We start from the raw sequence: 16,116 nt of genomic DNA, 5'->3' as shown, positions 1-16,116 counted from the left end.
CCTTATTGCCAAGACTCCACAAATTTTATATTCAGATCAGGGTTTCTTTTCATCATTGATGAAGACTTGGATCTCAGAGAGGATAAAAGCCCAACTTTACTTTATATATTTACCCTTTATTAGTTACTTTTTCTATTTGGCAATTCACTTTGGAAGGTATAATTGTGCAGACACTAATAGAAGTGGAAAAAAAAAACCCTCCAGACAGTGGATGGTTCTGAGAAGTTTAACCTTCACTGTTTGCATGGTGACTATATCTGTAGTTCATCCTCATGCCAATAAACTACACATAGAAGCTGCATCGTCAAGAGTAAATTCTTACAATCACTTCTTCTTTTACTGCAGATAAACTCCAGGAAACACAAAAAAGCACACGAACTCAAGTAGTAAGGCCTTGTGAGTCTGTGCCCTGTGTTGCCATTACCTGCACTGGGTGAGCACATGAAAGCCACACTTAAAGCTCTCATTAACCGACCCTCTAATCAGTTTTACCGACCTCTGGTTTACTTACTGCAGCTAATCCTGGTACAATCTGAACATCAAACAGACAAATTAAGTCAAAAACAAGATTAAGGTTGGAAACAGAACATGACACACACCCACATGTATACGCACTTACACTAATCTTGGGTGCACATGCATGACAATTTTCAAAGATACTCCCAAGCAACCAAACTCACTCCCACGTCTAAATAGGCTGTTTTTCTAGCACTCAATCACCTCTATAGATGTTTGATTAAAACCGCATGAAGCTGGTGTGTAGTCCATAAAGAACAGATCAGATTCTCAATGAGCAGAATCAATGTTTACTCCTCCAGGACTTGTGTTACTTTTTCTCTTCTTAAAAACAAGGCCCTGTTCAGGACTGAAAAGGAGAGGCAGTGAAAGCAGCGCTGAAGACAATGCTCCCAAACAGTTAATGTGGACAGACAGAGAATAAGAATGGCACTTTGCAAACAGACAGCCAACAGAAAGAGCCGTGTGCTGAATAAAATGAGCTGAAACAAATACCAATACATCAATATTCATGTGTGAGATAAAGAAAATATGAAAGGAAAGGATTTAAAACAGGGAGCAAAGCCAGCGAGAAAAAGGTACTGGACCATCACAGTGTGATGTAGAAAGGTTAAGACAGGGAACGCTGGCAGGTGCATTACAGCTGAGAAAATGCAATGATTTTACAGTGGAGCAAAATGCTATTAAAAAAAGACAGCAGAACGAGTATTAGAGAGACATACGAAGAGACAGGAATAGTTACAGGACAAGAGATACAGTACGAGTGCAGCAAGAAGAAGGTGAGACAGAGAACAGCAGAGTCTGTGTACTCACTCCAAAAGTGACGCTCTTGACTGGCATGCCTGTTGGCCCTCCACTCTCTCTTTCTTACGTTTTCTGTTTCTCTCAAACACACAGCTGTCTTTTCTGTTGCCCCCTGCAAGTGCTGCGGTACAGGGCACGTAGACCCCCATCCAACGTAAACACGAAAACCACTCACACACACATATACACACGCCCAGACACACACACTTGAGTAAGCATGGTGGGTGGAGATATTGGGTAGGGTGGGGGTTGAGGGGATGGGGGGCCCAGGGGTTTATCTCTGGAGGAATGCTGCCTGTATCTAAGGACACACATTTCACACGCAGCCGAAAACAAATGGGCACCCCCACACTCTGCCCGTGGATTTCCTGCCTCCATCCGTGTTCCTTCTCGGCTCCATTTCCACTCATATTTTGAACTATCCTTACTTTTCTCATGTACCCCACCCGTTTCGTGCCCTTTTTCGGTCTTCCATCACACTCTGCTCTGCTGTCCACCTCTTCTGTCCCCTCCACCTTTCACATTTGTTGCACCCCGACACTCTGTGTCACCCCAACTTTATCCCTCCTTTCTCCTGTCCCTGCTTGCCCGCATGTCACGCCCATCGCTGTGTCTCCTGTATGTTTTGTGACAGCCAGACAATCAATTTTTTTCTAAGACCAGGCAGAATACCAGAATAGTGCAGAGTTACTGTGGCGAATGGGTGTGTTTTTTCCGAGTGGGTCCGTTTCAGTCTGCGAGGTGACTTACAGTGACAAAGCGCCCGGTGGGGGGGTTGCTGCCACCGCCCAGTGACAATGGGGCCAGACACATGGGGTGGAGGGGTGGGGGGGAGCACGGAGGGGCCAGGCTCTCAAAAGGCCCTGCCTCTTTTAATAAAGCGTCCGTCATTCCTCGCTTGAAAGGACCTCCTTTTCTCTCCCTCTCCCCTCCTCTCTCCCTCTCCTGGCTAAATGCTGGGAAAAGCACATCGCTGCCAAAACCATGCAGAGAGATAAATGCTAGTAGGAGAGATGAAGGAGGGGGCATGGCAGAAAGGAGGCTATACACTACTCAGTACCACTGGACCGTGACCTGGGCAAAAACATCACGTGGGACGTCTGTGCTGTCCACAGAATTGAGTTTGGACAGTGACGAGAGCTCCAGTGAAAAAGAATGTTGAGGCAGTGGACAACGAGTACTAATGCCCATGAAGACATGACAAATTATCCCATGCTTCTCCAAGAAGCGTACTAACATCAGCGTACTCTTGCCAAGCCAGCAGAGAGTAACGCAAATTATATGAGGGGAAGAATGATAACCTCTCAGATCCTTGTTGATAAGACTTTTTCCCCAAAGGTGTGGCAGAATTAAGTGAGTGATGAGACCCACCTGAGTTTTTCTCAGCAGGTGCAGTCAGCTTAAAAGTGTCATTGTTACTCATGACACAGTAAGACAATCAAGTAGTCAATAGTTTATGAGGTATTGTAGTAGGATTTTTGATTATGGTGCTTTGCAGGCTTTCCTGCAAGACTTTTCTTCCTTTTTAAGACAACTGTGTGACAGATGTTGTGGGTCAGAACTCACCTGTTCTGCTTACTAACCATACAGCTTAAATCTGTAAGAGCACTCTTGCAGGTGGCCTCATAGCGAACTAGTGGCCGACCAACTTTTCTTGTCCCTTCAGCCAGCTGCCCATTTATCAGGGTTTGATTGGCTAGTCATCATCCATGCGGCAAACATGGCCCATCCAATATAGGTGATTTCCAAACAATTTGATCTTTATGTCCTCTACGCTGGCATTTTCTAGGACTTCCTTATTTTAGACAAAATGATCACATAGACCTCAACCTTTAAAAGCTAATAACACATGAAGGATTCAACAAGGATAAATATATGTAAAGCATTGCTGTGCTTTATTTCTAATGCAGGTGAGAGTTTTTAAAGCTGTGTTATCAATCATTTAGTCCCCATCTAGGCTGTAACTCTTACACCCTTGCACAAAGATGTATTCTTATTTATTCTCTTAAAGAGACAGAGATCTAACTGAGAGTGATTTCAGGTCATTGTCGAGCTCAGGCCACACTGCTGTTTTGTAACAGGGTTGATTTAAGTTGGAGACAGACATGCCCTCTGCACCCTGTGTCACGCTCCTCTTGTTTGCAGGATAAAGGGTTGCGACTGTCCACGTGTGGTGCTTGCGGTGGTTTATTGCCCGTGTCCTGATGCTTCAGAGAACAGTGATCAGAGAGAAAAAAAACTGTAAAGAAAAAAAGCCACACACTGTAGTCTGTACCTATTCTCACTATTTCACACCACAGACCTAAAGTTAGCATTTTAGTATCAAACATATGAAGTAGCAATAGCAGTAGGAACTATACTGGTGGAAACCGGAGAGGATTCATTTGGAAAAAAAGAAGAAAAAAAAATCTTTAAGTAAAAATAACAAAATGCATTCTCTGAAGGCAACATTTTCAAAGCAGAAAACATGTGCATTATCAGTCATAATGACAAAACTCTATACCATATTCTCTTTGAATTCCAACATAATGCTATTTCTATGTAAGGTTGCACAGGTTCAGAATGCTGTAATGCCCCTCTAGTGGCAGCACAATGCTCTGCAGCTTTGGCCAGTAGCAGCTTCAAATCAGGGATGGGGTGGGTTGGGCTGATACTGCAGCCTTGGCAAAAACCTTACAGTCTCTCTCTCTCATACACACAAGTACACACACAAAACACACACATTCAGTGGCTTATCCTGTACTTCAGCACTTCCACACATTAAGCTTGCCTGGCTTCTGAACTGAGAAAAGAGCTATTTAATTCAGCGTAGGTAGCTCACGCTCATATACATACATAGTCAGGCGTACGGTCACCTGAACAAACGCACATGCGCCTCAATGTGACAAAGCCAGACTGACCTGTGGAAGACAAAAAACAGGAAGTTAGAAATACTCGAGGAAGGATAGCAGAAAAGATGAAAACAATAGAGAAGAATGACAGCCGCAATATGTCAGCACAGGACCGGGCTCCTATTAATCTTCATAAGTGGACAAGTAGAGTCAGGGAAATACAGAGGGAGGATGTGCACGAGGCGAGAGAAAGAGAATCACTGTGGAGAGAATATGTCTTCACAACTCTCCATGTCTCCCTCTCTTGTTTTGTATGTACGCAGTGCCGGAGCTCTTGCTGAGAAAATAAAGCATCTTGACCATCACTCACTACTGGGTTTGAGTCAGCCTCAGACAGAATCCGAGCAGCCAGACCATAATTCAATCAGTCTGATTAATAGACATAGAGGTGAAGTGGCCTGAGTTTTTAAACTCTATTCAGAACTAATGTACTGTCCTGAAACTACAAGATACGAACCCCACCAGGACGACGAGTTCACCTTCCAATGCTGATTTAACTCAATTTAAGTTGGGCATAATGCAATAAGATTGTAAGACCCTGAAGAATATAAACTCCATTGTTCCTCTGAGAAAGAGAAGCAGAGCAAGAAGTAAAACACTACATAACATTTTATTGTTACTTAGCTTCTGTCTTTAATGTCTAATTATTTTAGAGCTTTCTTGATGAAGGTTACAATGTGTCAATAAGAGTTTCATTTTTCTTTTATGTAGGCAAACTAAACTAAAGCCATTTTTAAAATAATAAAAACAATAATAAGAGGGCAATTTCTTGTTATTAATCAGCTAACTCATACAAAGACATAAATACCGTTCAAATCAGCAGGTTACTTTTCAGAAATTTATCTTTAACAAACTTTGTATATTGTTTATGTGGTAACTGCATAGTTACTACACTGTTGTGACAGCTACCTAGCTAGATTGTTACTGCAATATCTTCTTCTGTTTTCCATTTAATTTCCTGGTATGTCAGATGGTTACATAACAAAAGGACCAAACTCAGCCAAATGAGTTCAGTTAATGTATGACTGAAAAAAGTAGAATTACAAAATAATTTATTAATACACTTTAAAAAGGATTATATGCAAATGGAGGCACACAGTGACTGCCCGTGTCTTTCTGCACTGGGGTATGTTTTAAACCGGTCTAGGTCTTGTAGCATGTCATTAACATTTGTACAGGGACAGTGACATTTCCAAACATTCGTTTTCGGTTTGCCTTGCACCATCAGTCCCATTCCTCACCCCAGAGAGAGGAAGCAGCAAAGAATCCAAAGATGAAAGAGGAGACGAGTGGAAAGAGCAAGAGGTGCGCAACAAAGCGGAAACAAAGGGGTCCGGTGATAAATAAACACGCCTTGGGAGCGTCAGTGAGTCTGTGCTGCAGTGGATTTGTGCACAACATCTTCATTTGTTGCACAGTCTTGTTGACAGTATGACAGCATAATCTGCATTGCTTTGCTGAGTCAGACACCCACAACTCTATATGCATAAACTTCCTGTGTTATTGAAACTAAACTGGTGGAGCGACTGCCAACAGCAGTAAATGACCCATTCATACCCAAATACACAGGCTGCTCTTGATTAAAAAATGAATACATATTTGATGTGTCTATCATGTCGTTTTCCACTTCAGCATTTAATATCTTGCCTCTGGGGACAGATGTTGCAATTAAGGGAGACGCTCTTATCAATCAGTGCAAGTGGAGTCCAAAGAAGTCTTTTAAAGCTGGAGTCAATCACTCAGCTGCCTCTACTCAACAACTTTAGCACTGCCTTACATTTACAGATCCAAACACTCACACACTCATAGAAATACCTGCATCAATTAACACCACACACACACACACACACACACACACACACACACACACACACACACACACACACACACACACACACTTTCACCCACAGCGCATTACATGCAGATGCACACACCCTTTTCATTCAGCACACACACATACCCCAATCAACCACAACATTAAAACCACCACCTGCCTAATATTGTGTCAGCCCCCATCATACTGCCAAAACGGGTCCACAGGACCTCTGGGGGTGTCTGCTGTGCCAGGCACTGGGATGTTGGCAGCTGATCATTTGGATCCTGTGGGTTATGGGTTGTGGCCTTTTTGTATTCGGCTTGTTCTGACGTTCCTGGGGATAATTAGTTGGATTAGGATCTCGGAAGCTTGAAGCTAGGTCAATACTTGGGGTTCTCGGTCCTAACTTTAATTCCTGTTCATTTTTAGGCTGCGGCAGAGGTCAGCGTTCTGCTGGGAAATGCTGCTGCCATTGCCATATGGGCTCTGCTTGGTACAAGTGGACAGTTGGTGGCATATATTTAAGTAAGATCTGCATAAAAGCAAAAGGAGACACATTTTCCCGAAACTGAAGTATTGATATTTCTTTCTCCTGTCAGTAGCTTTAATGTTGTGGCTGAGGGGTGTACGTTGCTCACAGCAACCTTCCATAATGCAAGCATTCAATTCGGGCAGCGGTATACTCAAACTGAACAATGTCGTGCAACGTATCATCAAACAATGTTTGTAGGGAAGTTTAGATGTTTATATATTTTCTTACAACATTTGGGGGTGTTGAGAGATGCTAGTAATTAAAGTAGGGTGAGTGCATTTAAACCTGGATGTACAATCAAATGTGGCAGATATGCAACTCTGCCCAAACCATTAGGGGCCCAAGGCAGACACAAATTTCCATCAAGCTCCTTTTGCCTTTTTCTGAAGAACCAGGTTGAGGTGGCCATAAACATCAGAAATGAGTCAGAAATCAGAACTTATACTTCAGAACTTGTACTTATAAACAACTTTATTCTGAAACTTAAACCAGATATCTGTAAGTCAAATCACTTTTTTTTGGCTCTTTAATTTGAACTTCTGGTAGAGTTGGCCTAAACTAAAATACAGGAAGAGACTGTTTTACAATAACGGGAACTGATTTAATGACACAATCTAGTGTGTTTATTAAGATATTTTTATGGTGATGAATGAATGAAAATAAAATGCTGCATAACAAAATGCACTTAGAGTGTCTGAATTTGTTTGAGCATCTTATTTACTTCCTTGTGATTAAAAGCTGTCGAGGTATAGCTATAGCCTGTTTTACCTGTTTGTAAATTCAAATGAAACCATATGAAAATGACTGAATATCACTGGTGTAGAGAGCAGAGAGACTGGATTTCCTCCCCTGGTCTGCGCTGAACATTCACGGGGTTCACATGAAAATGTCAAACAGGGAGATTCTGTCTGTGAAACACTGAGACGATGTATCCTGGCCATTGTTAACGTATATATATGTATTTCACTTTTTCACTTTTTATTTCAGTCTTTCTCTGCTGGAACTATTTTTAGGCAGGTCACCAGGTCTTCATCACTGATAATGCAGACAGTGTGGAAGTAAGAATATGGGTACATGTTGAGGACGGGGAAGCCCACCATTACACCTCCTGTGTATAAAAGCATAAAGTATCTAACAAACTGTTGAATTCAGAGGGCTTTCAGCGGGCATTTTCTTTTTGGAGTATACTTCCACCTTTAACCATGCACTCTGCACATTCATCTTAAACACATGCACATGCACGCATGCATGCACATTAATTGTTGCTCACATTCTCTTTCTCACTGTCTTTTTGTCAGGTAAGGATACATATAAATAGTGGTGATGATATCTAAGATGCCTTTGGGTTTAAATGGACACAAACAAAAACAAATAGTGCAGTTGGAAAGTCCAACCAATGTAAAAAAAAAAAGTATATAAAAGAAGTAGTGGGTAAAGGTATTTGAGTTATGGAAGTCATCATTTGAAGGCAAATAATCCCATAAACAGAGGAGTGTAATATTGTGGGATTAAGCTAAAAAAAGAAGTTTTAAAAAACGTGTGAGCAGAAAGAGACATCTGGTCCTGGCTTCATTAAATCTTTAAAAGTTCAGCCTTAAGGTTATCATGTCAGAAATGTATGTTTACACTTACGTAGAATGGAAACAACATTTTGATTTATAAAAGATTGGATGAGGGACATACATATTCAGTGACCTAGCTTAGTATGGCTCCACTGAAAGCATTCTTTACAGGCCAGATTGTTCCCGTGAGGGATCTCACTATAGCAAAAAGCCAGAAATGATCAGTTCCTAATGGGTCAGCAAGACGAGGAGAGTCCTGCTCTCCTGTCTCCTCTTTAACGTTGGGCTGAGGCCAACTGAGACATTACACGACTTCTGCAGTCTGGCACAAAAGCAGTAAACCTTTAATCTGAATTCTGTGAAGCTGGTATCAGTAACCCTGGGACAAAAACCAGAGTTACAATATTTGAATGCGCCATGGCCTTTCACATGTAAATTACACTCTGCCCCCCTAGCCGAAACAAATTACAGCCAACTGCTGGTGGCTGGATATGAATGGGCTTCCTAATGTAGTCTACATCTACAGTGGGCCAGGGAGCAGCTGGAAAAAAGAAACTGAGACGGAGGAGAATTTATGTGACAGAGCAGGGTGTGATAGTTTGCTTTATTTCATATTAAATCTACAATGCAGCCGTACTGTGACGAATGGGGCTTGGCTCTCTGAGCATCTGTCTCCAAGGACTCACTGAGGGGTAATTAGAGCTGTGGGATGATAAGGGATATTCTCCAGCCCGGCCCAGCCCAGCCCTATCAATGGTGGCACAAGGGTTGGGGCTTTACACAAATCTGTGTACAGGAGGGGGCAGGGTAGGGTGGAGCACTGGATGAAGGGCTGGATTTTTTGTAAATTACATCAGCTCAGGGTAAGAGTCATGGTTTGTGGGACCTGTCTGAGTTTTATATCACCAAGCCAATCTGCATGATGCTGCTTAATGCTTTTGGACTTATTTGGGGTGACAGCTATGAACAAAACTAGCTGGAGTGAGCTTGCAGCAATATACAATGTAGGTTCATTCATTTTTGTAGCTTTGGTTCTACTGATTAAACATGTGCTAAAACTAGGTCTGACCAGGTCATAAAACAAAGTTACTATGATTTTAATATATGACACACGTCCAGTTCACTGCTAATTGTGAAGTATTTGCATAAAAGAAGCAGTTATTCAGGTTCACCCAGAATGTAAAAAGTCTTTACATTTCATTGGCTGGTTGTTCAGTTGCAAGAATTATTTTTACACACCAGCAAAGCTTTACAAAAACAAAATTGGGGGGGGAAAAGAAGCTGCTTGTAGCCAAACTGTGAGAAAGACTTTATGTCATGTTTAGCACTAAACAAGTTAACCTATTGTAGCTGTGAGTCTTGCTTTTGTAGCTCAAAAGTGAATTCTGATTTCTCTTCTTTGCATTTATGTTTAAGACAGTTTTTCAAATGTCCTCCAAACGAGACTCCGACCGATGTTATAAGGCCCAACATAACAGCAGAAATGTGTTTACAGTTTGGCCTTTTTTTACAGGCTTAAAATTCGTCCTTAAAGTGTGCAATAATAGATGAGTGGCTGTTCTGACAAACACGCAGATGCTAGCAAAGATGATTGAAGCTGTGAGGCTTCTGATAGGCTTCTTCACTAACTAACTATGGAATCACTGAACTGGACCTTTTCAAGGTTTTGGTGTCTTTTAGTGCCTTTTGATGCAATGACCTGGCCAGATTTATTGCTTGCTATATCTTTAATTGCACATGAGTGCTCCACTTTTGGCTAGTGAAATTTTATTATTATATTTGGATGTTTATTTGCATATATTTTTGTCTGTGTGATGATCATCACATGCAGTTACAAGATCTATATGGATGCAAATCGCTAATAAAGCTTTATGTGTTAGCTTGCCAGAATTCCTGACTCCTAAAAATCATCATAGATGCAAAAATGAGTTTTTTCTATTGGACTTTTATGTATATTGTCTATGATTAAAACAAACTAATTGTTTAGAACCTGAATAATCAAAATCCTCACATTTGTTGCTTTGTTAGATTTTGTCAGTTTTATTACATTTTCAGACCTACAGTGTTAGAGACTGATAAGTGGGAAGCAGACATCTTTTTGCAGGAGCTTGCTTTATGCCACTACTGCTTTCCTCTGCTGCAATAGCTAAGGGCACGTGAGAAGACTTTTACTCAGGTAACAGGTGCTTAAATGTTCATGCTTACAGCCAGCAATCACACTAACCCTTCCCAAAAAGACTTAGGAACTCTTTATTGTACAACCCACTTGATGATTATTATGTTTACGTAAGCCATCAGGGTTTTTCCAAAGTGGTAATATTTATAACCAGATAAACGCAACGCTATATGGACAATGACTACAAACCTAACAATATATTTCTAGCTGTGACAGAGAGAAATAAATAAATAAAATATCAGCTTTCACACATTCAAACAAAAGATAAAAGAACATTCAAAACAATAAAGGAAAAATACAACTGGCCAGTGCACACGCATTCAAGAGCATAACCAAGGGAAGGACTCCATATTGTTGTATGCTGGGCTGCTTTTCATGATGGTGTGTTTTCTTGATGGTGTTCAATGTGCTCAGCTCACCTTGTTTTTTTAAAATATATTTGTTCTTAAGTCGCTGCACTTCCAAATGGTTTACGTACATAACTGTGTAAGATGAGAAAAGTTTAACTGGGTTTCTGTGAAGGGTAACCCAATAGTGCTCCAAAGTGTTTGGGAGCAATATGGAGGTAAGGAGAATAGCTTTAGGAATTTCACACGGGAGCAAGGGGGAGCTAGGATCTGAGGGGAAATCATCAGGGGCAAGAGTCGTCTGGAGCAAGTTTCCCAGCAGCCTTATTGCACTTAGATGATCTTTCCTCCAACAAGTGACAACGGATTCAAGATCATCTACTAGATGTGGTGCAATAACACCTTGGGCAAACCTATCCCAGACTGTTTAAACAGATAAAAACAGACAAAACACAGGAACAGCACATGACAAACATAGTGACACATAAAATACGCACAGACACAATACACAACACTGACACATCAAAGGCACGGGCAAAGGCAGGCAACCAGGCAAGACCACAACACTGACAGCACTTAACAGGAACATCACAGGACAGACATTCAGACTTTCTTCTAATACACAGATCGAAGCCATGCAAGGACGGAAAAGCATGCACACAAACTCACAGAACAAAGAGATCAACTCCCGACCAAAGCACATCCCCGCACTCTCGCTCTCACACACACCCACACGAACTTTAAACTAACCCTAAACACGAACACAGAATGACACAAGCATATTTTAGAAATCAGAAGAACCCACAGGAAAAATACTTGGACTGTTGTCTGTTATCTCTACTGTGAACTGTTGTGCAAAGTACTTTTTTTTTCCATAGCAGGAAGCGCATACCTATTTGTAACTCGTATGAAGCATTTTAAAAGTACATCAAAGCTATATTTTCCCCGTGGACTCTTGTCTTGTAATATGCTGCTTGAGAACATTAATTTCAGAGAAATCACAGAGACGATATCCAGATTAATATCCACACAAATACACACTAAGGTTATATGTATTACGTTTAACTGAAAAGAAGGAACGCAAAAACAATAACAAACCAAATCAAATAAATTAGGAACAGCACGTTAGTACGATACGTCAAGCAAAGACAGGAACAAAGAAAAAGCTCCAGCCTGATCCCACGACACCTGACTGAATCAGCTCACATCACAACGGCAACACTAGAAAGTCAAAGGAATCAGAACTACAGTACCATAAAGCAACACATCACAAAAAGAAACAAGAGAGATAAAGATAAAAAACAACAACAACAGCAGAGCAACAACAGTGACACAAACTTTAAGTGACAGATACAACATTTGTCATAAATACATAATATATACATATAGATATAAAGAAAGAGGAAAAGCCAGATATACGTGTTGCAGATATTTACTTCATCATCATAGTGCCATACTCCTTGGCCATCCGGCATCTCAGAGCTCACACTACTGTCCTGATCGATTAGCCAGCGATGCACGGCGTGGGCCTAAAAGGACATACGACATAAAGACAGAGCCCGGTTAATCGCAGCAGTGAGAAGCAGAGATGGAGAGACAGAAAGGAAGAGGGAGGGCAGAGGAGGAGAAGCAGCACGGACAGAAAACAATGACAAGGAAATGATCAAAAGATTCAGGAGGAGGAACAGGTGAACATCAAATTGAGACACGGAGAGAAAACTAGGTGGAGCGAGAGGAGGACGAGGAAACCAACCCCACCCTGCCCCAACCTATCCCATCCCACCTTGCTTGTCAAACCCCACCCCGACCCCAGGAAAGAACTCCCCTGTGGGAAACAGGCCAGGTTACAATGAGTGGTATGAGCGAGATGTAGCACGACACGAGGTGGGAGGTAGGCAACACCGCTATGATGGCGATGGAGGTGGGTCTGGTGTTGGTGGTTTTTGGCTCACAGATGGATTGAGTGCGTCACTGTGGGAGAGCTGCAACTTACACACCGGAGTGAGTCGGGATTCCTTCATATCACACTTGTGCGAGTGGCACCGGGACAAAACTGCAGTGTACTTACCCTGAATGTTCATATAGAAATGCGTAACCACACAGAGTATGTGCCGTACACCACAACACCACAGGAAAAGACACCGAGCAATCTTAAGCACAGAAAGAAAAATAACATAAAGACACCAATGACAGTGTGAGTGCCTCCACATTAACACAGATACATCAGTAAATCCACAAAGGTGTGAAACAGCAAGAGTGGCTCAGCCAAAAGTAATTTAGGAAAACAGCCAACAAAATTGCATGAACTCTTGACCAGATAACCAGATAACATTTGGGTTTTTTTTCCAGGACAACTGTCTGCTCCTCTCAGAGAATCAAAGTACAATAAAAGAGACAGTGTCCCAAACTTCTCCAGACAGACAGACAGCGAGACGTCTGCTCAGACTCCTTCAGCTAACATTTAAATCAAGCACATACTGCAGCCGGTCTAGTCCCGGTCACCCTGAAACACACATACAGGATCTCATACGCATGCACCAAACCCCATCTGTTACCCTCGACTGTTGTCGTGTCAGCACCAAAAACAACCGAACACAGCTCCTTTCGCGAGGCTTGCTGCCCCGTGTGGCAGAAATACTTGTCAAAATATGCAATGGGGTGAAATCGCAGAATGCAGGGATTAATTACCCTGTCATAGCTGCTACTGCACATTTACTATTTACTTTACGCAAGCAACTTTACAGTTTTTAAGATGCAGTGATGCAGGCTGTCATACCAATGGGCATTTAGCACATAAACTGTCGGCTGTCGGCATAAACTGCCCGGCTACTTTAATACTGAACGCAGAGAGGGAGAGTGAGGGTGTTACATAACCACATACGAGGGTACACACATCACAAAACTCACTCCCGGGCGGCTGTCTTGTTTAAGCCTTCAACAAACCCATTTGACTTCCAAGAGATCTGTAGCCTAACCACGTAGACTGGCTCCTGCAAATCTCGCCCCAGTGCAAACTTGACTTTAAATACAAAATCAAAACACAGTCCAAATGTATTTTATACTGTAACTTGGTGTTAACCATGATTATAATTTAAACCCATATTCTAGCATGCGAAAAAATCCCTTTAAAGGATAAAACCTGTTTGTTTTTCCTCATGCGTCATATTTGTAAGGAATATTTGACACGAGAAGCAAACAGACACAGAGGGGTCAGGACCTTCTCCATCAGGTTTTGTGACTGCAATGACAGATACTGTTAAACACATAGCAGGGAAGAGGAGGGCACCACACAGGAATAGACAGAGCCAGCTCAAGGGTATAGTGAATCAAACGGTGACAGCAGAGGCCAAAGCCTCTGTTAGGACACCTGAAAATAGACAAAAACTAGCAGAAAAAGGCAGCCAGAAGGCACTGTAATTTTCGCTTTGCAGGAGCCAGCTATAAAATATAACTGCCGTATCGGAGCTTGGTCTCAGGCCGTACATGGGAAAGCAGGTGTGGAGGAGATTGCTTGCATATGTGTTAATGTCTGTGTGAGTGTGCATGTGTGGATTTGATGCACAGGGGCGTCAAGAGTTTGTGGTGAGTTACTGAGCGTGTCAGCTTAGAAGAATAATTGGATTAAGTAGCAGACGGCTAGTGATGACAGCGAGAGGGGAGTTGAAGGAGTTGAGGGGGAAGAAGAGGAGGAGTAGGGTAGACAGACTGAGGCAGAGGGGGGAGAGAGGTACTGATAAGTAAGTATAACAGGCCACTTGCTGTGGAGCCTCTGGGAGCCACGGGACAGTGAACAGACACGCAGAGGGAGCTCAAACCGTTACGCTGAAGATTAGAGCAATAAAGGAACAACACTCATAGTCTCTGAACAACTAACTAGCAGCCTCTCGGGATTTAGCATGCTTTACATCAAACTCCAAGACCAAAAGAAGGCAACCGATTTGAGTCATGAAAGAGAAAGTAGATATTTATTTGCTTTCTATATGATAAAGAGTACCGGAGCAGAGTCGTTCTGTTACCCTTCCACATTTGCAGATTGTCCTCCACAGTGTCAGCTGGCAAGGCAGCACTGATCATACAATTTATGACCACAGCCAAAGGAAAAGGACTGTGAGTCCAAGAAAGCGTTGTATTAAAGAGAAGATAAGTATGGAAACCGTGAATCTACTCATTAAATCCACAGACACCGCAAACATAATTCAAAATTCCCTTTATGATTGTTTTGTTTGTTACCAAAGCTGATTTGTAACTGTAGGTTACTGAGGTACAACTTCTTACAGTCAGATGACAAAATGACACCATTAAATGAACAAGACAAAGATATAGAGTACATCTGCTAAACGATGGCTAGTCAGCTGTTCATGGACTTACATGATGCAGATGATGACAATCAATCACAGATTGGTCCACTGCACTTCCAGTTACTTTCCCACACAGGCTCTTACAGAGTCACCATCTCGTAAACTGGAAGAGGTTTTAAATATACAACAATTCATAAAAAAATGTCAACTGTTTATGCAGTCGGATGACTGCTTAAGTGAACTGCACTGTCACTGTTTTTTGCTTCACCAACCAGTTAAGGCATCAGTCACGCAAGCCTACTGGTGACCGATCAGAGACACCATGGTAACCACCGGTTGCTAGGGAAAAGTTAATATCTGCTGACCAGTTGTTAGGTGAAACCAGTGGAAAAGTGGTATGTGGCGCTGCACCTAAAACCTCCTTGTGATTGCTTTGGCTGTTTGCTTTCATTGGCTGTAGTTTCTATGAAAGACGCCAACTTGTCTGCAAACATTTGCATACCACTTGCTAACTGGTAGTGAAAACTGTGAAGAGCACAGCACAGATTGGAAACTGAGACAGCTTACCTTCACGGTAAAAGCTGTGTGTTCTGAAACATTTTAAGAACAACTATCACTCTGAAGTTAAACGTTCTCCATCTCAGGTTTTCCCTAGCGACAGGAGGTTGAGATTTAAACCTTTGAATCAAATGAAATCACTTAAATTTTCTCACAATCTGCAGATAAATTCTTGAGTTTAGCCCAAAAACCTGAATAGTGAAGTCACAGTGATAATAAAGCATGAATTCTTCTTGCACTTTTTAGTACAAGACGATACAAAAACGTGCTGTTTATTGCCCATGTTCAATTTTTTTTCACTCACATCTTGGTAACTGTGACTTCACAATGAGTCTTAATGATGAAAGTCTCAAAATAAAGAAAACCGAAGAAACATTTAACTCAAAGTTCAAAGATGAACTTTTCTTTAACTTCATGATCTCAATGGCTTGTGTACTAAAGCTTGGAAACAAAAACAGAAGCAAATTTATCATTATACTCGTAAAGAAAAAAACCAGGTTGCTTGTACTATAACGGCATTTTCTCAGATTCTTCGATTTAAAAAAATAATGAAATCAAAATCAAGTCAAGGTCAAACATAAGCAGCCAGTCTCATTATTAGCATATTTGAAATGCT

The 16,116-nt window shown here is 41.7% G+C and overlaps 1 protein-coding gene across 1 annotated transcript in view; it reads right to left on the bottom strand.

The window, feature by feature from the left end:
• The window catches only part of ank1a (ankyrin 1, erythrocytic a), an 84,712-nt gene that overhangs the window by 38,330 nt on the left and 30,266 nt on the right, over window positions 1-16,116 (bottom strand). The window contains exon 2 of the mRNA XM_013914074.1: window positions 12,081-12,173. Within this exon, the coding sequence (XP_013769528.1) occupies window positions 12,081-12,173 (93 nt within the window). The remainder of the gene's footprint in view (window positions 1-12,080; window positions 12,174-16,116) is intronic.

The sequence above is a fragment of the Pundamilia nyererei genome, unplaced genomic scaffold, assembly GCF_000239375.1.
Source record: "Pundamilia nyererei isolate P.nyererei 1_Seehausen unplaced genomic scaffold, PunNye1.0 scaffold00006, whole genome shotgun sequence".
NCBI classification, from domain to species: Eukaryota; Metazoa; Chordata; class Actinopteri; order Cichliformes; family Cichlidae; genus Pundamilia; species Pundamilia nyererei.
The sequence above is the reverse complement of the archived record's forward strand: the minus strand, read 5'-3'. Positions and strand labels throughout refer to the sequence as shown.